Source organism: Budorcas taxicolor, chromosome 3, assembly GCF_023091745.1.
Source record: "Budorcas taxicolor isolate Tak-1 chromosome 3, Takin1.1, whole genome shotgun sequence".
NCBI lineage: Eukaryota > Metazoa > Chordata > Mammalia > Artiodactyla > Bovidae > Budorcas > Budorcas taxicolor.
The window spans coordinates 48,646,077-48,671,040 of NC_068912.1; the positions used below are offsets into that span (position 1 = coordinate 48,646,077).

A 24,964-nucleotide genomic window follows, 5' to 3' on the forward strand; every position below is an offset into this window, starting at 1 on the left:
ATCCATTAATTATTGTTCAAGTGTACACCTTGCAGATTCAAACTTTTCCACTAAATAACTGTGATTTTATTTTTTTTTCACAAAATACAAAGCTTTGCACCACATTATATTAGTGTTCTACTACAAGAAAATCCCAACTTTTTATTGGGGGAGAGGGGTGATTTATATATAAATATTGATAAGTATATTGATTTTATACACTCTTAAAATAATAAAATTGCCATGACAAAGAAATGCCAACCTGTATAACATGCAGATTGTTGCTTATAACTTGCATATATTTACTTTAAACTGGCACACATACTAAGTACACAAACATTTCAAATTTTTAAGGGAAATACACAAAGATGTCCAGAAACCCCTCTAAAGCACAACCAGAAACAAAAAAGAAAACTAAATTGCTATTTTAATTGCTGATAAATCTGAGTAACATTGATTTGTAAATTACCAAGTCTTACATTCTGTAAATAAAAGTTCTTCAGCCTTATGGAAATACATTAGAAGGTGTGTTCTCAAAATGTTAATAAATGTATTTTGAAAGACTTCTAAAATCTTTGACAATTAAATATTAATGTGATATATTCTCAGAGAAAAATTGTATATCACAATAGATGTCACATCTACTGAAGTTTTCAAGTAACTTCTTCAAATTAAATCTAGGTCTAAAATTATTATAAAATCAAATAATTACCAAAATATTCTCATAACTCATCCCAGTTACATGTTAGTAAGAGAGTATTATCTGTGCAAAAAGTCCTTGAGTAAAAAGTAGACATAATCATACTAGAAGCAAACCAAGCAAGAAACAGAAAAATACATAGCACATTTTATTTAGTTAAATTTTTTATGCTTCATTAACCAAGAAGTAGCAAATACCTTAATGCATACTTAATTACAGCAAGAATTACATAAAGATATAAAAGAAAAAACATGCAGATGACAATTAACGAGTTTTCAGCCAGAGGTATTTTTAAGATTTTAAAAATGTCTACTCCTTGGAGGGAATCAGTGTAAACACTTCCTATGCAAACGAACTAATCTTTAGTTTCACTGCCAAAATATCTTTCAAGAAAGGTATGACCTTACAAAGTTTGAGGTCTGGGCTAAAAAGAGACAGGGCTCAAATCCTTGGGTGTTGTACTTTGGAAAACACCCTAAGTAATTCACTAGCAATAAGCTAACTTTTGAAGGAAACAGGACTGTGACTACATTTGCTTGATTAAAGAGCAAGACTCAATAATGCTGTGACATATCAGCACACCCTCCTCATAACATCCTCATAACACAGAACCACCTCAGTTCCTCCCTCGCCTGTCAGAGGGTCTAAAGAAGAACATTTAGACAATTTACATGCCTGCAATGAATCCCTAGCTGAAACATGTTATAAAGCTCTTATTGCTAAACCAGTTTAAGGAAAAGACACCTAAAGATGTTTCTCAATAAAACCGTAACATTATAAGCTTTGCTTGGTGTTATAAATAAGTATTATTAAATGTTAAATGGCTTCGTGTAGCCTCTTAATAAATTATGGCTTGTCTGTTCATTACTGAAACTTACAGCAATGCTTTTTTTTTCCCCAATGAAAGAACATACTAATGAATACCTAAATTTGCCACAAGGGGCTGGGAAGCTTACACATTTGCATACATGTTAATTTGCTTCTGTAATGTCTGACTCTTTGTGACCCTATACACTGAAACCCTCCAGGCTTCTCTGTCCATGGGATTCTCCAGCCAAGAATACTGGAGTGGACTGCCATGCCCTCCTCTGGGGGATCTTCCCCACCAAGCGAAGGAACCCATGTCTCCTACATCTCCTGCCTTGGCAGGCAGGTTCTTCACTTCTGGCGCCACCTGGGGAGGCCTCAAAAGTTGACATAGAAAGATGGCATAAAGGAGGGAGGTGCTGATGAGATGGAAGGGCTCAAAAGATTCAGAGAGGAAACTTTTGGATTGAGGGAGGAACATCATGGCTTTTAAGGGCAAAGCAGTCATACTATCTCCTCCAACCTTAGGTCCTGCTGGCTTTTCCTTGTCCTCACTCATATCACACGTTTTATGTCAGAATTTGCTTTCAGTACCTTTAATGTGTCTGTCATTAACCAGCTGTGGTTAAGGCTAGGAAGGTATGTGTGCGCCCGGGGCCTCTCATCACGGGAGGGTCTCCGGGCTATACTGGTTTGCACCTTTTGAGATACACTCTGCCACATTATGATAAAATTATACCAGTTTGCTTCTTATAGAATCCAAAACACATAAATACATAATTTTCTATGAAGTATATTGATGATGTCAACAATGACACGGACTTTCAAATTTCATTTAACAGATTAAACCACTTAAAGCCAATTGAAATGTGTATATTTACGCATTTGGAGTGAAGAGAAACCTAGAAATTGAAATTTATTCAAACACTTATTTTAATAGTGTCTTTTGGAACATGTTTATTTTCTTTAAAAATGAAGCAGAACAAACATGAATATTACAACATACTTTCCCCCCTATATATCTCCATGAAAAGAATATTTCTAAACACATGATTACAATGTTGGTGTACCCAACAATACAAGGAAGAACCACTCTTTAAATGACTAGTGCACCTCAGAGAAAATATATAATTTAAAAACTGATACTTTCAGCAAAATTTTGCTTTGAGTCAAATAGGTCATTAAAATTTAGAAAAGACTTTGATTTAAACACCTATAAATTAGGCAGTTTTTAAAACTAGACCTTTACAACAGTACTGGGTCATCCACAGTATATGAGCCACCCTTAGGAATGATAAAAACATTATTTCTCTGAACAAAGACTACTCTATAAAATAACAAAACTGAACAGTTGGAATAAATATTGCATTTCAACTTGCTATGATATATCAAGACACAATTTAAGCAGTTCATTTCTCTGCATTCAGATTCATACTGAGATTTAAATAAATGCAAATGATACTCGTTAAAAAGGTTTTAAACACAATAATGCAGACTCTATAAACTCAAGCTCATAGTTTTCAAATTCTCCCAAATAAAATATCTAATGCAGAGTTTATGATCTTGCATGATATTTAGTTGATTTTCATTCATTTTCAAAATTTTGAATGAATTTTTTATTTTCTAGAGTACTACATGTTCAGAGAACATTTATATAGTTACAGGTTGTCACTAACTTTTTTCTACAAAAATAGAGTTGCTTAAAAATTTATACCAATATGCTTTCATTTTCTATAAATATTTTAACAGTTGTTTAATATCAGAATGTCTAATATCAACAGAATCATTTAAATTAATCCATATAGTCAAAATATTTAATATGTAAAATGTCTAGCAAAAGTTTGTCATTTAATAAATGAAAATTTCATTATTTAATAAATGAAATGTTCTGTCTTTAACTACTTGTATCTTAGGCAGGTGGATAAAATCACAGAACAGCAAAGTATAGCTTCTGTAAAGATCTGACTTAAAGTAGCATGGCAGCTTATAGTGTCTTTTCCATTTCATATCTATTGTATGAGGAAGTACGTAGAATCTATTTCGGATATATAATCTGGATGTTAAATTATCTGTCATGCAGCCAGCATAAAATAAGAATTGCTGACTAAGGGAATAACAAACTTTAGTTCAACACACTGATATTTTAATTATACTTACTTAGTGGGGGCTATACTGAAAGGTACTGTTAGTGAAAGTAAAAATAAAGTTTTAAGCGTGAAATAACAACTGTAAAAACTGAAACTGCTATATGGAAACTCACTCATATTATATAGCATTATATTTTCTTCACATTGATGATGGGTTTAAAATATGTGTTCAGAAACCACAGAAATATCTGAATGGTCAAAATTATTTATTTCACATTTTGTTTCTTTCTAAAGGAATAAATTTCCAAAATAGCTTTCTAATGTAAGTGTTTTCCTTTTTGAAAGCCATTTTTCTTTTAAAAGAGCAAGAAAGGAACAAGATAAAACCACATGCTTTCATACTCCCTCTAACCAACCAATACATGTCTAAGTGCTTATGTGTAAAAGGGACTAAATTTAATAACAAATAATCAATGTAATATTAGTAAATCGGAAAACAAATACTTACATTTTACATTACTTTAAGCCTTTCAAAAATAAGTGCACTGGTATAAGCCAATCAATTTCAATTTATCATTTAGTTACTGACTGAGATTTCAATTACCTTCTTTAAATGTTCTATAACTTATCAGGTCCTATCTGCAATGGACAGCTGAGTCAAATCAAATCATATTAAATCAAAAGTCCTGAAATATCCAGCTAGCCTTCCTTCGTCACCATAACATGGACAATGAGAATGAGTAGCACATTCTCATTCAAATTGAGAAAGTGAATGGATTCGATCTTTTGGTTTGGGTTCAATTAAATTCAAGTATTTTCCACTGATTAATTTTTTTCCTTAGATAAGAATGATCATTAAAGTCAAGTACTTGAGAAAAATAAAGACAATAATAGCTAACTATGTTATTTTATATTTGGGTTGTAAGGACCAAAACAAAAGCAAACATATACCCACATACACAAACAGAAAAAAAAGTCACCATTTATCCTCACATAAAATAATAATATTGATAATCAGAATACTTAAATTATCTATCTTTTGCCTGTCTTTTAAGAAAGACAGAAATTCAAAGTATTCAAAATGCTAGCAAGCATGGGTGTAAATTGTGAGTAAAATATGAATACTGACTTATTTATTTAGTTTTTGCAGTTTTGGTCTCATCAAGAAGAGGCTTACTTAAGGAGCATGATAAATATATATTGCACAAGACTGTGGTGCTAAAAGAGGTTGGGTTCAGAATTCATGGGAGGTTTTGCAAATAGAAATAATATAGTTTTCAAAGAAAAAAAATGCAAGGGAAGCAGATAGAGACAGCAGTGTTAAAGCCTTTTTCTTAATGACTCCTCGTGTTAGTCTAACTAGTCATCTAGAACATGCATGTTTAGAAGGAAGAATTCATCTCTTAAGGAGCTCTATTAGATTGGTCTTAAGCTATACTATTTAAGAAAAAAAGCAATAATTTGATAAAATGTTAAAAACAGATATAATAAAGTGATGTCAGAAAAATCTAAAATTGTAGGAAATATTTCCCATGAAAACTAATTAGAGGTTCCCAAAGTAAGCAAAATACTTCATTATTAGTAGATGATAGCAAATTGAAATGAAAAAGACATCACATCTAATAGTCTAAGAAAAAGAACATTTCAGTAATTTGGAAATCAAACTCTACTCCAGGAATTGACAGCCATAGTAAGAAATAAGCACAGTGCATCAGAATGTGGAGAGCTGTTTACAGATTTAAAGGCAGTTCCCATTCTTTCAGCAAAATCAGTGACATAAAACCAAGTGCACCAAATTAGCATAGTCATCTTTTACAGAGAAAAGTACCAATGCCAGTGAACAGATTTCCAAAAAGATTCACGATCAATATTTATACATTTTTATTTTAATCTTTAAGATTTTATCCATGCTTATAATGCAGAAGAAAATTAGAAAATAAATCTTGAGGGAAAAAAACTGTTTTAGTTTCTCTTTTCTAATGGTTAAGATAAAAAGACACTGAAAGTATGAATACCAAGTATAATTAATAAAGAAGCACAAGAACATGCCAAGAATTTATCCTGTCAGAAGATACAATGTGGGTAGTAATGAAGTATGCTTATCGATAGCCCACTTTTAGTCAAGTTTTCCATTCTGAAGACTCTTTCTGGCTTTTTCTTGTCTTAAGAGAGAGATGATTTTGATGCACCCCTTTGAAATTTTGATCATCCACATGACATTCATCACATCCAAAACCACACAAGTAGCAATCCAGGAAAACTGAATTAAAAATCCAAGCCTTATGTAGGCTTCCGTCCCAAACACAGAGTACATGTAGCTGTAGAAAGGAGGTATCGAGGCAATCCTCACTACGAAGAATACCACCATCATAAGTATTCCATTGATGACATTAGCCTTGGAAAACTTAGGATACTTCAGAGCCTCAAAGAACCACCTGGGAAAAAAATTAAAGAAACATCTCATTTATTCTGCATCTTTGAGGATTAATGGTTTCTAGTTTACAGTTTTTAAAATTCAGAACACCCCCGCCCCGCCCAAGATTTATTGGGTTGGCCAAAAAGTTTGTTCAGGGTTTTTCCTAAGCTGGTATAGAAAAACCCAAATAAACTTTTTGGCCAACCCAATCTATGGCAAGTCAAAGGGCCTAGAATAGTCAACATAATACTGAAAAAGAACAAAGTTGACAGATTCACTCTCAAGAACTACAATAAAGCTACAATAATTAAGACAGCATGGCATTGATAAAAGAACAAATAGAACCGTGGACCAAAACAGAGTCCATCAATAAACCCACACAAATATACTGAACTTGCTTTTGACAATGGTGTAAAAGTAATTCAATGGAGAAAAAGCAGTCTTTTTAACAAACAGTGCTGGAACAATTGGATAGCCACGTGCAGAAAAATAAACCTAGGCAGAGACCTCACAACTTACACAAAAATTAACCTGAAATAGACCACAGACTTAAAAGTAAAATGCAAAATTATAAAACTTCTAGAAAAAAAAATGGGAAAAAAAATCTGCATGACCTTGGGTTTGATGATAATATTTTAGATGTAATACCAAAAGCACAATCCATAGAAAAAAATATCAATAAGCTGGACTTTGCTAAAATTAGAAATGGGCTCTGTGAAAGGCACTATTAAAAGAAAATGAAGAGACATCCAAACACTGGGTGATTGTTTACTAAATACATATATGATAAAATACTTGTATCTAAAATATATATAGAACTCTTAAAGCTCAGAAATAAGGAAACAACTCAATTAAAATATGGGCAAAAGATCTTAAATACATCATCAGAGAAGATAAACAAAAGGAAAAAAAGTATATAAAAAAGATGTTAAACATGATTTGTCCTTAGAAAGATGTAAATTAAAACAATGACATACTACTACACATATATTATAATGACTAAAATCCAAAAATCTGACAATATGCATTGTCAGCAAGGATGTGGAACAATAGGAATACTCATTCATTGTTGGTGGGAATGCAAAATGGAAGCCACTTTGTAAGATAGCATTGCAGTTAAAATATGAATCATAGTCATAACGCACAATCTAACTATCACACTTCTAGGTATTTTTGTCAATTGATTTCAAAATATATATCCACACAAAAACCTGCATGCAAGTGTTTATACCAATTATATTCATAATTGCCCCAAACTGGAAGAAACCAAATGTTATAGGTTGGTTCACAATATTATTCACAACATAGTATGTGAACGAATAAGCAAACTGTGGTACATACATACAACAAAATACTATTTAGCGATACAAAGGAACAAACTATCAATTCACGTAACACGATAGGTGAATCTTAAATGCATATTGCTAAATCAAAAAAGTCAGTATGAAAAGTGTACAATTCCATTTATATGACCTTCTGGAAAAAAGCAAAACTATAAAGACAAAACAGAAAAGTGATTGCCAGAGGTTCAGAGAGAGAAGGAGAGTAGGCAGAAGCATGGGCAATATTTTAGAGTAGTGAAGCAATTCTGTATGATACTGTAGTGGTGGATACAAGGCAATATGCATCTGTTAAAACTCACAGAACAGCATGAAGAATGTATGCAAGTTTTTTTTTAATTAATAAATAAAATCTCCCAGGGGACCCCAGGTAACTCTGAAAATAGACTGTAAGACTAAAAAAACTATACACAGGCACTGTACTCTAGCTAGTAAAATATTATCTCAAGGGGGAACAGGTTAACAATTTTGAAACCATTATGTATACCGGGATTTAACAAATAAATTTGTCTGATGGTGCAGTAGGGACCAGATTTCTCATTGTTGGAGTGGAGATTACAGACAATTGAGTGTAAAAGGCTAGATTGAGCCGTATGATCCTGGATTAGAGCTGGGAACTTCAGTATAAACTTACATTTAGTTTAATACAGATTTAGATGGATACAGAGAGAGAAATAATTATAGATATGTGTGTATATACAGGTTAGTATGTTTCCAAGTCGTCAGCTGGGAGGACATAGGAACAATGATTCCCCTGGAGCAGTGAGCACACCCAGGGCCCACATTTTGGTTTCTAATACCAGTCTCCAATAAAAGGAAACAAGACTCCTTAAGAAAAGGCAGATTCTAGGGTTGGGATATAGTATACAATAAAAATCCAGAATACTGTTTTTAGTATCAGAAACTAAATAAGTGTTCAAAGAACAAAATGATGAGGTTATGTCAAAGGGACTATGAAACCAACTGAAAGAGCTCCCAATGGCAAAAGTTATAACAATTTGAACAAAATAAATATAGGTAGTATCGGTTTCAAACTCAAAGTAAAAAGTAAATATCCACAAAGTCATGGTAACATAAATGAATGAATGAGTGAATGATAGGGAAGAAAAGATAAATACTCTGTACAGAATGAATGCAAACAAAATATGTAGATGCATCTTCAAAGAGTTCATGAAGCATAACTCTCCACTGTTCAAGAGGGGACCATGTGTAATGACTTTGTTCCCAGGAGTTCAGTGTAGAAGGCAAGTGGGGTATAAATAGTAACTTTAAAAACTGAGAAATCTTACCAACTCTACCTCAGCCAGGTGAACAAGGTAAACATCAACAGTGATAAACCATGTTTATGTATGTAGTCCTGACATAATGGGATGAGAATGGCACATTACTTCTGTGGTCTTCCTCCAAAAACCCCATTGTTGTTTAGTTGCAAAGTTGTGGCCAACTCTTATGACACCATGGACTATATAGCCTGCCAGGCTCCTCTGTCCATGGGATTTCCCAGGCAAGAATACTGGAGTGGGTTGCCATTTCCTTCTCTCGGGGATCTTCCTGACCCAGGGATGGAACCTGTGTCTCCTTCGTTGGCAGACGAGTTCTTTACCAATGAGCCACCAGGGAAGCCTCCAGAAAACCCCATAACCTGAATCTAATCACCGAAGAGAAACATCAGACAAATCCAAATTGAGAAATAGTCTACAAAATACCTGACCAGGACTTCTCAAAACTGACAAGGTCATCAAAAACAATGAATGTCTGAGAAACTGTCACAACCAGGAGCCTAAAGAGAAGTGACAACTAAATGTAATATAGTATCTCAGATAGAATCCTGGGACAGAAAAATGACATTCGGTAAAAACTAAGGAAATCTGAACTACTATCAGTTCAGTTCAGTTCAGTCGCTCAGTTGTGTCCGACTCTTTGAGACCCCATGAATCGCAGCACACCAGGCCTCCCTATCCATCACCAACTCCCAGAGTTCACTCAGACTCATGTCCATCGAGTCAGTGATGCCATCCAGCCATCTCATCCTCTGTCGTCCCCTTCTCCACCTACCCCCGATCCCTCCCAGCATCAGAGTCTTCCAATGAGTCAACTCTTCACATAAGGTGGCCAAAGTATTGGAGTTTCAGCTTTAGCATCATTCCTTCCAAAGAACACCCAGGCCTGATCTCCTTTAGAATGGACTGGTTGGATCTCCTTGCAGTCCAAGGGACTCTCAAGAATCCATTAGTTAATAACAATGCACCAATATTTGTTCACTAATTATGACAAATGTACCATACGAATGTAAATATTAACACTAGGAGAATCTGAGTGTGGGTATATTGGAACCCTTTGAAACATCCTTGAAACTTTTCTGAAAGTCTACAATTATTCTCAAGTAAAAAGCATATTTTTGAAAAATTCAGTATTTGCTCTATTCTACTTTTTCCTCCTTAAAGAAACTATATTGCCTAATGTTGCTTCATTATATTTTAGAGGTTGAATTATAAAATGGAGTGAAATATATCCATGTATCTTAATGTTCAATTTGACTGAATTAGTCATGACTAAACTAGAAACTGCTCAACCTCAGAAACTAAAAATTAAACTGTTAAAAAAAAAGACCTTAAAATATTTTACTATGAAATTAAAATATAAAACAGAAATAATTTGTAGGATAAGAGAGATATTACAATTTATAACTATGTTGGGTGAAAAAAGAAGGAAGTTAAGGTAGCAATTTAGGTAGCAATGCTGAAATTAATAAAATAGTCTCACAAATAGGAAAAATGTCACTGTAGCAGTAAAGTCAAGATTTTTTGCTCTATCTAGATCTCCTATCTTCCAGACTTCTCTGTTCCAAAGATTTTCTCCATCTGATCCTCAGTCATTCATTTTTGTGACTATATAGCCTCAATTTTAATGAAAAATGCTATACCTTAAATAATTCATCCCCTTCTTTTTTAAAGTATTTTTTTAATATTTATTTATTTGACTGTACAAGGTCTTAGTTGCAACAGGTGGGACCTCTGATCTTCATTGAGGTATGCAGGCTCTTAGCTGCAGCAAGCAGGATCTAGTTTTCTGACCAGGGATTGAACCCGGGCCCCGTGCATTGGGAATGCAGTCTTAACCACTGGATCACCAGGGAAGTCCTAACCCATTCCCTTCTAAGCATATTCGTAATACCTGATATTTCATTTTATCCAATTCCATCTAAATCTCTTCATTGACATCCACTCCCAAACCTGTCACTATCCGCCTCTGATTCACTTCTTTTCCTACCTACCTCAGTTACCTTCAGGACACACAGTGGCACCCTCAGCGCTCTTGCCACTTCATCCATCATACTCACCTGCCTAGCGTCAACTTCTCATCAAGCCAGCTTTCCTTAGGCAGAAAACAGAGGGAAGGCAGGCACTACACTCTGCAGTCAGAGGCTGGGCTCAAATCCCCTTCTTCCACTCGGCTGCTGTGAGGCCTTACCCGTTACTGACCTCTCTGTCTCAGTTTGATCTACAAAGATCATGGTGGATAATGATAGCACCCCCCCTTATACAATGAAGTTGTTATGATACGTAGTAAGAACTCCCTCAAACTGAAGAGCTCAATCAATAGCTTTTATTACTCACCAGTACTGACATTAGATAAATAGCACAAATATAGAGAGATCTGAACTGCCCAGTGTATCCTCAGATTTGCTTCATGTTCCTTTTACTTAACTCGACATTCTCCATAGAATTGCCTTCAAACCTCTGTCTCACCAATGAAGTCACTTTCCTTCCTCGTTTAACTTTACCTCTCAATTCCAGAGGAACTGGCCTCCTCTACTAATAAGATATTAGTCATCAACCATGGATTCCACAAACTCTGACCTCAAGACCTCAAATCTTTTCAGGCACATCTTCCTCTACATTCAGAAGTGGTTTCTCTTGCCCTCTCCAAGGCCAACTGCTCTGTACCTATGCTCTGCAACCTTAGGCGATCAATTATCCCCTTTCTCTTGCTCCATCCAGCTCTCCATCTGTAGGATGATTCCTTCTTTCTTACCAACATGTCCAATTCTTCCTAATCCAAAAATCTCTCCTACTCTGCTAGTCTTCCCTATTAAACTTTTAAAAAGAGACATCAACAGTGTATTCACAGACATTCTTGCTATAACTTCACAACCCAGTACATGACTGCATTCCCCTACAGAAGAATGCAGGGGTCACCAGTGGCAGCTCCCTAACAAGACAGTGGATTCATCTCAGCCTTCATCCCAGGGGACCTTTCTGCAGCATGACACTGTCGATCATCACATTTCCTTTCTCCTCTCCTGGTTTCCATGATACTATTTCCTCTTGATTCCAGAGCTACAGTTTTTCAGTTTCTATTTCCTCTGTCTTTCCCTTAAATTTTTGTGCTTCCCAAGTACACTTCTTCCACATGCTGTACCAAGGCCATTTAATCTACTCCCAGGGGCCGAAAGAAGTTCAGAACAAGTTTCCCAAAATGTGCCACCACTATGGCATGCCGAATATTTTGTGTGTGCGTTGTGTGTTAAGTTGCTTCAGTCGTGTCTCTGCCACCCTATGACTGTAGCCCACCAGGCTTCTGTGTCCATGGAATTCTCCAGGCAAAATAGACCTGAAAGAAATTAAGACCCAGCAGATTCAAGTAAAACTCCTACCTGTCCCTGAATTACCTGAGAGAATTCAGACAGGCGACCCAGCCACACAGAGAGCTGTTACCAAGAGATAGCTTTTCATCTGAATGACCCATCTGTATGGCAGGACAAACATCTAATTACCAGATATCTGCTCTTCGTATCATCCTGTGAATATACTCCTCCACAGATGCCTACACCATTCCTTAGTTCAAGACAGCTTTCTAAGCCTCTATTGCCCAGTTTGAACTTGGATCTCACTGTCCTGTGGGACTCCCACATATATGTAATTAAATCTGTTTTTTCTCCTGTTAATCTGCCTTATGGCAATTTGATTATTAGATCCATCAAAGAACCAAAACTAGTAGAGGAAAACATTTTCCTCCTCAAAGGCTCAAGCACCCTGACACAAATCTCTGGTTTCAAGTTCTCTCTTATATTCTACTTGTAGTTCCATATTTCTGAGTTACTCCTGAGCATCCTTACCTGACAAATCACACATTCTCAAATATGCCTCAATCCCAACATGCCTAAAACCAATACCCTACTCTTTGCCTAATCTCCCTATCCTCCATGACCACCGTCACAGAAATCTCCCAGTATTAATCAATGGGATCATCATCAACTTAGCCAAGTCAGAAACCTGGAGTCACCCTAGACTGTTCCTAGTCTGGAACCAAGCCCTATTCATCTTATCTCCCAAGATTCTTCCTAATCCTTTCCCAACTTATTCCATTATACCTGTTGCCATTATAATTTTTGGTCATTGGTGTCTCTTACCTAGATGAATGCCGTAACCCAGCTGGTCTCCTGTAACCCTATATTTCTAGCCTTTTATCTTTGATCTCATAACTCCTAGATTATACTTAGCCTAGACTGTTTCCTGTTCTCCAGCACGTTACACATTTTCCAAATTTTTGGTTGTTTGGAAAGGTGATTATCTGCAAATCTGGACTTTAAGAACATGTGCTTTGGCTTTACTGTACGATCGTCGCATTTGCCTTCAGCCAGTTTCTCCATGTGACTGGTGCCTGATCTTTAAGCCAGTCTCTTTCAAAGGAAAGAACTCATGTATTAATTTTTAGGGTAAAATAATATTTATATAATGGTTTTTCTCTTCCTCATGTCAGAAGAACCCCTTATGTTTTTGGAATGTACCACTTTTTACCTAAGTAGAACACTCCTTCATTCCAACATACATAGGCTAACAGTTTTTGAATATGTTTTGATGTTGAGAGGGAGAGGAACAGGAGGAAGCAAGAAGACATGCTTGTGGGAAGGAAGGAGAGTGGGAACACACTGTCTTTCCCCACCATCCACAGTTATTACTCAGATGGGTATAGGAGAAAAGATGGTAGATTGTGTGTTTGTAACCCTCCCCAGTTCCATACAGAAAAATCTATCTTTGCTCATTTAGCACTTCATCCTCCCTTTTTTCTTCTAAATGCATGTGGACTTTTCATGTTTCCTAGGAATGAATTGTGCACTGTGTGGTACTAAGCACACTCAGTGTGAAAACAAGGTATTAGCGGGTGTAATTCACATTTGGAACGATGAGCCAGAGCTACTTTCAGATAGAGAAAAAAAGGCAAAAAGAAGATGGGAACCAAGAATCTATCCACCAACAAGGTACTGGTTTGGTGAATTTTAGGAGTTGAGAGTCACAAGTGTGAGCTTTGGGAAACCTACAGGGTCCCGGAGATACTGTGAGTTCAGGAGGAATGAAGAGAACAAAAATATCACAAACCAAAGAAAACAAACTATGGAAAATTTCATTATAATCTCCTTGCTGCTTCATTATACCATTTCTTGCTCATATTCCAATCCCATTTCTCAGTTCTTAATTTCTTCAAGACTCAAAGATTTTAAATAAAGGTAGAGCATAGCTTTTTACTATAATATTAAAGAATAGGTTATATTATCTCTAATATTATAATTTCTCAAAAAGAGTTTCAAACAAAAACACATTAAAGTTCCTTTAAGTGTCAAAGATAAGTTCCTCCTGCTTTAAAATCTCAAATCTGAATCACCTTCAAGATACAGACATTGCTAAAGCTAAACTGATCACCTCTTGGGAACCATTAATTCAAAAAGCAATTAAATGGCTACTAAGTACCAGACAACAGGTGGACAATGGACGATGCAAAATTCAACAAAGTTTGGCTGTTGACCTAACAAAACACAGAGATAAGTAAAGAACAGGAAAAAAGAAAAGTTTACTTTATAATAATTTATTAATCATAATGCTATAACTGTGTGTTGCTATTGTGCCACACAGGTGAGGGACATGCCACACAGGTGAGGGACATACAACCCAGCCTGGAAGACATGGGATTTCTTGTTGTGCTCAGTACAACAACTCTTAGGCTGACTTGTGAAGAATGAGCAAGGATCCAGGAGACCTTTCCAGCACAGGGACAGTGGGGTGAGAGAAGAGTTTGAGGGGAATATGGCATAAAGAAAGAAGACAGCTCTACCTGCAGAGCTTTCCATGTCACATTACAGAGCCCAGAGTTTATCCTGGAAGCAGCAGGGATCACTCAGAGGATCTAACCAGGGGGTACATGCTCATTTTTGTGTGGAGATCACTGGAAGGTAATAATACAGCAGAGAAGGAAAGGGGAACAGGACTACAGACAGGCAGACTGCCTAGGGCAGAAATCCGTGAACTTCTTCCCTAAGAAGCCAGAGAGTAAACACAAAGCAAGGGGCTCTGGAGGCCATACCATATCTGTTACAACTAATCAACTTGGCCGCTGTCATGGGAAAGCAGCCATAGGAAACAAACACACAAGGCTGTGCCCCAGTAAAGCTTTATTTGTAGAAACAGGCAGCAGGTTTGGCCTTCAAGTCTTAGTTTGCTGACTCCAGTCTAAAATAGCAGTGTTCAAAGGAACTTTCTGCAGTAATGAAATGCTCCTCAGATGTTCTACTCAGTTCTGTAGACACACAGGGCTATGAAGCACTGGAAAGGTCACAAGTCATGCTGAAGAACTGAATTTTTAACTTAATTTCATTTTAATTAAATATAAATAGTCACATGTGTGGCTTGTGGCTACTCTACTGGACAGTACAGGTATAACAGCTAGCTCAGGAGCCCAGACAAGAGATGATGAGCTAGGGCACTGACAGCAGAGATGGAGAGGAGGCGGCCAAGGCAAGAACTGTTTAGGAGGTGATGTGGCAGGACCTGGGATGTACCAAATACAGGTGAAGGAGAAACAGTCAAAGATGATTCCCACGTGCTGAGCAGAGATAACGGAGGGAATGGCCAGGTCACAAGCTGAACAGGAGCATGTAAGAGAACAGAGAGGGAAATGTGTTGCATTTTATTTCAGACGTGTGGATTCTGATGTGCCACCTGGGAGAAGAAAACACTTGACTACAATGCAAAGAAGTAAGTAATATTAAATATGCTTTTTTAATAGATAAAGCAACTGTAGTACAGGAATGTTACATAACTTAGCCAAGGTCAGAGCAAGTAAGTGGCAAGGTTAAATTGCAACTTGACTTGCTATGACTCTAAAATTCTGGCATAGTTCATTACACCACATTGAGCAAATGGGTAATAGCTGAAACCTTGAAAGCACAATTCACTAGGGGAAAGCACCGAGAAGGTCAGTGGGCCCAGAGGAGAGCCCTGGGGAACAGCAGCATTTAAGGAACTGTCTATTACAGAAAAGACTGAGACAGGATGGTCAGAGCACTACAAGAACCAGTGTGGTGTCATGAAAGAGAAGGGGAGCTGCGGCATTAGAAGGAGACAGCCCACAGTATCAAGTCCACAGAGAGGTGCAATGAGATAGGCACCAACCAGTGTTCACTGGATTTTGCACATGCAAGTCATCGTACCTCTAAGGAAATCATTCTAGCAAAATGACAGAAGAGGAAGCCTAGTTTTAATGCGTTAAAGATACAACCAAGTAGAGAAGGCAAGCACAAACTATGCACTTCCAGTGTTGACTAGATTTCAGCATACTGAATATACACTACAGTTAGCACTTACTGCATATGTAGTGAATGAAAAGCACTAGGTCAGGTGCTTTACACATGTAAATAAACATACAACCAAACGTATAACCACAAAGAATCTTCACAATAAACTGTGAGGCCTATAGGGATCATTATTCCTGTTTTATAGGTGAAAAAAACAAAACAAAACAAAAACAAAAACAGAGGCCCAGAAAGATGAGATAATTTTCCACTCACATACAGTGGGAAGCGGGGCAGCTTGGATTTGAATCCAGGTCTTCTGCCTTCAAAGAACATGTTCTTTGCTCTCTATACTTTCACGTCATCAGAGTCTTTAAAAATTGCAGAAGAACTCTTACTTTAAAAATTTCACAGTCAGAATGGCTGCGATCCAAAAATCTGCAAGCAATAAATGCTGGAGAGGGTGTGGAGAAAAGGGAACACTTCTACACTGTTGGTGGGAATGCAAACTAGTACAGCCACTATGGAGAACAGTGTGGAGATTCCTTAAAAAATTGCAAATAGAACTCCCTTATGACCCAGCAATCCCACTGCTGGGCATACACACCGAGGAAACCAGAATTGAAAGAGACACATGTACCCCAATGTTCATCGCAGCACTGTTTATAATAGCCAGGACATGGAAACAACCTAGATGTCCATCAGCAGATGAATGGATAAGAAAGCTGTGGTACATATACACAATGGAGTATTACTCAGCCGTTAAAAAGAATTCATTTGAATCAGTTCTGATGAGATGGATGAAACTGGAGCCGATTATACAGAGTGAAGTAAGCCAGAAAGAAAAACACCAATACAGTATACTAACACATATATATGGAATTTAGAAAGATGGCAATGATGACCCTGTATGCAAGACAGGAAAAAAGACACAGCTGTGTATAATGGACTTTTGGACTCAGAGGCAGAGGGAGGGTGGGATGATTTGGGAGAATGGCATTCTATCATGTATACTATCATGTAAGAATTGAATCGCCAGTCTATGTCTGACGCAGGATACAGCATGCTTGGGGCTGGTGCATGGGGATGACCCACAGAGATGTTATGGGGAGGGAGGTGGGAGGGGGGTTCATGTTTGGGAACACGTGTAAGAATTAAAGATTTTAAAATTTAAAAAAAATAATAATAATAAAAAAATCTCAAAGTCAAAAAAAAAAAATTTCAGATGGCCAAGGCTAAAGAACTTAGTGTCTTCTTGAAGAAATAAAAATTAAAACATACGAAACACTGACAAGCCAAATAAGATAGTATATAAGTATCTGGGAAAGAAAAGTTTAAGCAGCAGATATGTAATCTAATTTCTCCTGTTTGGGTGTGGAAGGACCATGGCTCCGATCTTTGGCAAGAAAAATAAGTGATGAGGCTAACTGCTTGGTAAGCATAATGATGGTATTTGCAGCAGAAGAGTCTTCATCCTCGGAATGCTTTTAGGATACATGTAGTCTAGGGTTGCTTGTAATAAATGAACCTAGAGTGTACAGATGTATGGGGTCTGACCTCCCTGGGGAAGGTTACTTAATCTATGTAACTATTTGAATATTAAATGGAGATATTTCATAACCAAGATAGCTACTTTATGTCAGCAATATGAACCATACATATCACCTAGAGACCTCATAGGTAACCTCATTCCAGAACGTGCCCAATGCAAAAAGAAACTTAGGGAGCCTTGCTGATGGTCCTGAACATCATCATGCTTTGCCAGTGTCTCATGATTACTTGTATCCTTGGGATTATTAGTAAGGCTTGATACCAGGTAAGCTCCCTAATGCACGAGTCTGCTTTGACTCCCAATTCTCTGAGTTATCCCTGCACTAAGATACAAAAAGCTACATGTAATCGTGGGAGTGTTCCCTGGGTTTGGGACTTTGACCTAAAACTTGAAAGATAGGCAAATTTTTCAAAGATGGAGGGAAAATGGAGGATACGAATAAAGGAGGAAAAGTGAGAAAAATCCACAGGAGCATGAGACAGGTTAAAGGTATAAAACTAACTCTCACGAGTGGTAAGAAATTAGGCTGGAGACATGGAGCACATCACAGAGAGCTTCAAAAATTCAGGGAAGATTCTAAAGCAGACACAGTGTTTAGTAAGAAAGTAAGGCACTGAAAGTGGGACAAAAGAAAGAGGACTTGGAGGCACTATGAGGAAAGGACTGGAGAGGGGGTGAATGGAGAATCAGGAAGTCAGTTAAAATGCTATCAATCACCCACGAGATCCTAAAGGCCCTAAACTAGGACCATGGGTATGGAATGAAAGGAGCAGCTAAACATTACACAGAAAAAATTACAGCAGACCCTGTTAAATGACATGATAATGGTAAGAAATGATAATAATAAAGCCATTGTCAAAATGAGAGGTAGGGAGACAACTACCTCCCTCCAGGAGGTGGAGCTTAATTTCTCCCCAGAATGGGATACATACTTCATGCCTTGCTTTCAAAGAAGAGAATAAGGAAAAGGAAAAACTTCACAGCAGAGAAACTTGTCAAACACCACCTCAACCACACAGTGGACGTTCACACCTCCAGTGATGTCACAGGGATATCACACAGCTCCTGATATGTGACAAGGGCAGTTCAGTTCAGTCGCTCAGTCGTGTCTGACTCCTTGTGGCCCCATGGACTGCAGCACGCCAGGCTTCCCTGTCCATCACCAACTCTTGGAGCTTGCTCAAACTCACGTCCATCGAGTTGGTGATGTCATCCAACCATCTCATCCCCTGTCGTCCCCTTCTCCTCCTGCACTCAATCTTTCCCAGCATCAGGTCTTTTCAAATGAGTCAGTTCTTCACATCAAACGCTAAAGTATTGGCATTTCAGCTTCAGCATCAGTCCTTCCAATGAGTATTCAGGACTGATCTCCTTTAGGATGGACTAGTTGGATCTCCTTGCAGTCCAAGGGACTCTCAAGAGTCTTCTCCAACATCACAGTTTAAAAGCATAAATTCTTCAGCATGCAGCTTTCTTTATAGTCCAACTGTCACATCGGCACGTGACTACTGGAAAAACCATAGCTTTGACTAGATGGACCTCTGTTGGCAAAGTAATGTCTCTGCTTTTGAATATGCTGTCAAGGTTTGTCATAGCTTTTCTTCCAAGGAGTAAGCGTCTTTTAATTTCACGGCTGCAGTCACCATCTGCAGTGATTTTGGAGTCCCAAAAAATAAAGTCTGTTACTGTTTCCATTGTTTTCCCATCTATTTGCTATGAAGTGATGGGACCAGATGCCATGATCTTCATTTTTTTAATGCCGAGTTTTTCAAATATTGAGTTTTAAGCCAGCTTTTAAGTGACAAGAAGGGCACTTCACCTCTATAGGATTCCTTTCAAAAACCTATAACCTTTGCCTAGTCATGAGAAAAACAGGTAAATCTAGACTGCAGGATTCTACAAAATAACTGGAGAGTATCCTTTAACAATGTTAAGGTCATGAAAAACAAGGAAAGACTAAGAATCTGTTACAGACCAGGGTAGATCAGGCAGGAAGACTGACAACTAAACGCAACGTGGCAGCCTGGATTGAATCAGAGAACAAAAGGAAGACAGTAATGGAAAAACTTGGGGAATCCAACAGTCTGGAGTTTACTTAGTAATAATGAGTCAATGCTGGCTTAGTTTTGACAAATGTTCCATGATAATGTAAGATATTAACAAAAGGGGAAACTATGTGAAGGGTATGTGGGAGTTTTTGTGTAATTTTTGTGACTTTTCTGCAAATCTAAAATTAAAAGATTCTTTTAAAAGAGGGACAACATAATGTTGGCATCAAAATTTGGGAACAGGAGGAAGTTGGTGTCAGGGATATTAACTGGACCTAAGATAAATCCAGTAAAACAAAGTATTGTCATACCACAAAAGGAGTTGGGTTCAAGAGCCAGGGTTACCACCAATCTTGGCTAAGTTTCCTTCACCTTTCCAAGGCTCAATTTCCTCATTTGTACAATGGTGAGAATTCATATCACATATTCTCATTTTTATAGCTAGGATCTTGATGAAAATATTTCCCCAAACTAGACAACCCAAGTATAAAATAATTAATGATACCAGTAACCTACCGCTGATTCACAAAAGGGCTGGAAAGTTCTGCAAGCAGGCGGAAATTCCCAATGTACACCAGCACACCATCCTTCTGGGTGATAAATATAAAACATCATGTCAGGGTTAACATTCTTATCAAAATCTCCAATCATTGAAGAAACATTCAACAGCTTCTTGGCATAAAACAATGATCAATATAAACACAAACCAAGTCTGCTAAAGTGATCTTCTTTATGAAAACTTAGAAATGTCATTAGAATTATACAGTATTTTTAAAAGACAACATATTGCACACTTATGTTCATTTATGTACATAATGTTCACTCAGAAAGACAGATTTCAAGCAGTAGTCTCACGCTGAACTAATGAATTCTGCAAATAGCCATGAGTAACAACAGTCTCAAATTACCATAGAAATAATGATTATGGTAGTGTGAATTTCAAAAGTTGAGTAATTTTATAGCAATTAAATATCTAATAGGAATGTAGTTTTAGATCCATTAGACACACCTTAAAAATCTCCAGAGTGTGCTTCACTTCCTAAATAACAATATAAGCCTATGAGCAGACACACACTTGCCAAATATAACAACACATGTTAGACCTTATCTGTCATATTGGACCTGAAAAATATATTTATCAATCAGAAGATCCTATAGCTAAAACACATACTTTGGGGACCTTTCTGAATTTAGAAACATAACGCTTAGTACATTCCACTAATTTAATAACAATAAAAGTATAATAGTGTTTATAAGCATTAGAAATAAAACCAAAAGTATACATTCCAAAAATGTTATTTAATTTTAAAAGTGTTACTTTAATGGAATCATTATAGCACTTCCAATTAAATCAGAATTATGATTATACACCAAAAGAAATAGTTCCACCTGCCCTCAAAAACATTCCCAGATGGCACTAGTGGTAAAGAACCTGCCTGTCAATGCAGGAGACATAAGGGACATGAGTTTATTTCAAAGTTGGGAAGATTCCCTGGAGGAGGGCATGGCAACCCACTCCATTATTCTTGCCTGGAGAATCCCATGGACAGAGGAACATGGTAGGCTGGAGTCCATACGCTTGCAAAAGAGTCAGACACGACTGAAACGATTTAGCATGCATGCCCTCAAAACATGAGATATACAACTTCAGAAACATTTTTCCCACTGTTTATAGCACACTGTCTTCCAAATGGGAACAATATAAAGCAATATATTAGAAAATGATAATGAATGGACTTTTTATTTGAAGAGTCTCAGTTCTTCTCTATGTAAGTTATTTTAGGGGTTAAAAATTGAGAGCTGGATTGCAAGAATTAGTTTTTCCAAGATATATCTAAAACTAAAACTTTTCATCATCTCAAACTCGCTGTCCTTAGTGAAACTGAAATGGGTTATGAGGAAGAAGAGAGGACAGCAGAGAGATGAAGACAATGGCCAAGATGAGCTCTGTGCACGTGGAGGGTGATGGGGAAGATGATCAACATTTTACAGGTGACTGGACACAGCCGTAGCAGTTCAAAAACACATGACAGTACATGGGAAATAACTGTCCACATGTGTTGTTACTTTAACACAGAAATATGTGTGAATTTGAGATTCTATATTATTCTGTACTATTTACTTTTCTGTTACAGTAAATGTTTTTATTTAAATAATAGAACTAGTTAATATCAGTAACTAGCAATTAATAGTGGGACTAATCAAATCAAATTGTGGAAAAATATAATATTTTTATAATGTTCCTGATCTTTTATTTCTCTTTGATGTTGAAATTTAGTAGGTTATATTATGTTTTCAGAAGCATAAATGTAAGACTTTTTAAAAGAAGAATACAAATACAATAGAACTAAACAGTTGTTACCCATAGTTAATAAAAAAAATTATGATATCTTTTCATCTGTGACATATTTTCACTCTTTATCTCCTTTTCCAATAGTACCTTTCTGAAATGTCTGCAGCCTTTAGGATATCCTTATTTTTTGCAGGATTAAAACAACTACAGTTAAATATAAAATTTACTTTGACTTGTAACTGTGCTCTTAGAGGTCCACATTACTGGTATCAGTCAAATATGATGATCTCAAGCTAAATATTTTCTCAATAAAGTTGTTTAAGCATAAAATACATAAAGTTTTACATATTAGCAATAGCAGGCTTTTGGAGTTATAAGAATTAAGTTTCCAGCTCTCTAACAATATTCATTCACTTTGTAGCTACAGGCTTGTTCTAGTAGACCAGCAGTTTGCAAGATCATTTGTATGTATAAATTCATCATATATGCCATCTATTTCTAAAATGTCTAAAATACATATCATTTTAAGATTCCCTAAAGCATACTCAATGAATTCCAGTAAGTTACAGTTTTAGTATAAAAAAAAGTTCTGTTTAATGTAGCTACTCTTCTCTGGTAACATTTTTGAGTTCTGAGGCAGTCTTATTTCCAAAAACCTGAGCCAGTATTTCACTGTATGAGTTTTCTCATTTCATTGTATGCAATTTCACAATCTGCACATAACATCAAACAATGCAGGTACTGATAGTTCACTGTTTTCTAGCTCCTTATGGCCTCTTCAACTATCATCATTTTGGAGAACCAGTACATAAATATCTGTTTCACTGCAACATTTTTCTGCATTCTCATCCTCAATCTATTTCCAAACTAAAGGACATTCCTCTTGCCTCACACTCTGAACATATGCTTACAGAGCAGGCCAACATTTGCTGGCAGCAGTCACAGCTACTTGTAGGCTCTTGTCCACAAAGGTTATCTCCTTCCATCTCCATAAAGTCAAATATCTCATTAAGTGTTTCTTCAGGTTTTGAGTAAATGAAAGGTGAGCAAGAACTTTCATTGTGAAAGCTTCAGCGTCACAGGTAAGCAAATCACGTTCCTTTTTAACAGGACTGTATACAAGATGTAGAAGACATCTAGCAGGTAATATCTTTTCACTTTCCTTGGTAAGAAGTTTATAGACTGAATGAGATTTGCCAAAGTTGACAATAGTACTGTCTGCTATAAAATGTAGATAGATGAGCAAAATCTAACTTATTTTTATATATCAACAATTTTCATGTTTTATGTGGTTTCTTTATAATCTTCACAGAAATCAAAAATTCGGTTTGAAAATCCATTTTTCAAATCAAAATACCAAAGATGGAGGGGACCATCTTTTTGTTGCTGTGGTTTAATAAATCATCTGATGTACTGCAGAAAGAATGACCGGTAAGATCTGACAGAATCAGCTCTATGTAAGAAGCCATCACATCTGTTACCAAAATTTCCCCCTTCTTTCACCTACAGAATATTTTAGTTGCACCTTCTGAATCAGGAAATCCAGCTTTACTCAGTTTCACAGAGAAATCAAGGGGATAAGATGTGTACCTTCATGTGGAATATCCAAGCTAAGTCAATGCCTGCTATTTTCATTTGAGCATTGGTATCTTTTTGCAAGATGAGAAAAGCACAGATTAAGATGTATCTGCCTGTATTATTCCAGACCTGTGAGATTTAGTCTCTTCAGGTACTTTTACATCCCCTTCTCCACCAGGCCTGTGTTGGTGGCTAGGGCTACCATAACTAAGTACTGCAAACTGAATGCCTTAAACAACAAAAATGTATTACCTTACAGTTCTAGAGGCTAGAAGTCCAAGACCAAGGATCAACAGGGCCATATTCCTTCTGAATGTTTTAGGGAAGAAGTTATTTTAGACCTTTCTCCTAAATTCTAACCGTTCCTTGGTTTCTGGCAGCTCAGCTCCAATGTTCACATGACGTTTTCCTTGTGTGCATGTCAGTGACCAAATCCCCTTTTCATGAGGACACCAATCATATTGGATTAAGGACCAATACTACTCAAGTATGACCTGATTTTCACTTAACTAATTATTTCTGTAATGACCCTATTTCCAAATTAGGTCATATTCTGAAGTACTAGGGCTTAGGATTTCAACATATACATTTGAGGTGGGGCAGAGGACACAATTCAATTCAGAATTCTTTTATGCATATTGTGCAGTATGTTCTGCTTTGGTTACCCAACTTCCTGATTGTTTTTCTATCCATCTATGATTACATATCATTATACACAATAATATATACTATGTATATTTCCGTATATAAAAACTACTATAACCTTCTTTCCTGGTCATGTTTGTGGCAGTTTGGTGGTATCATAACTGTTGTCATTTTCATTATCTTCTCTTAGAAAAAATGGTCACAATATGTACAGTGCTCATAAACTAAGCTAGCACTGTTTCAATAAAAATACAGCATTAATCCAATGGGCAAAGTCAAGGATGACTGCTATTGTTCATAACTACAACACACTTAAGTTGCATCATTCAGAGTGATATGACAACAGATGATCCGTTATTGAGAACTGCAAATCGTGGCTGCCATGATTTTTTTGCATCACAGGGAGGGGTTTCATGGGATGTAGGATTTTTGATGGGAAAATGGTAAAACCAGGATAGACATAGGCAGGCCACTCCTAACGTTATTTTATTATAATGAATTCCAAATGGCAGGTGAATATTTTCATTTTAATATATAATAGGAATCACATTCCCAGCTAGGAGATGTGGGAATGAATAAAGAACAAGCATCTTGCCTCTCTTAAGTCATCAGCAGGAAAAAAAACAAAGCACTTTAAAGAGAAAAGGAGAAAAAAATGTCACTCATATTCCAGGTTCCTGGATAGTTTGTGGGCTTATTTTTAGTTTGAGTGATTTGTTTCAAGTTTAAGTGAGTTTTTCCAAAAGAAGTGGTCGGAATAGTTAAATTAAGAAAAGGTCAGAAAAACAAGAAATTGTATTCAATGACAAACCATTCAAATAAAATTCTGAAGTTGAAATGCTCTTTTCTCCTTCCATAGTTGAATTCTGTAGTGAATAGGTTAAGGGAGAAAAGCCTTGCAAATAGTATAAAACTACAAACAATATGACTGAGGCCACAGAGGACAGAAAACA

General features: G+C 36.6%; 1 protein-coding gene across 1 annotated transcript in view; it reads right to left on the bottom strand.

Annotated features, from left to right (window-relative positions):
- Window positions 1-5,580: 5,580 nt before the first annotated feature.
- The window catches only part of TLCD4 (TLC domain containing 4), a 63,590-nt gene continuing 44,206 nt past the window's right edge, over window positions 5,581-24,964 (bottom strand). Inside the window, exons 6-7 of the mRNA XM_052637933.1 lie at window positions 20,012-20,085; window positions 5,581-6,008 (exon numbers count right to left, since the gene is read on the bottom strand). Of these exons, the coding sequence (XP_052493893.1) occupies window positions 5,690-6,008; window positions 20,012-20,085 (393 nt within the window). The 3' untranslated portion in view covers window positions 5,581-5,689. The remainder of the gene's footprint in view (window positions 6,009-20,011; window positions 20,086-24,964) is intronic.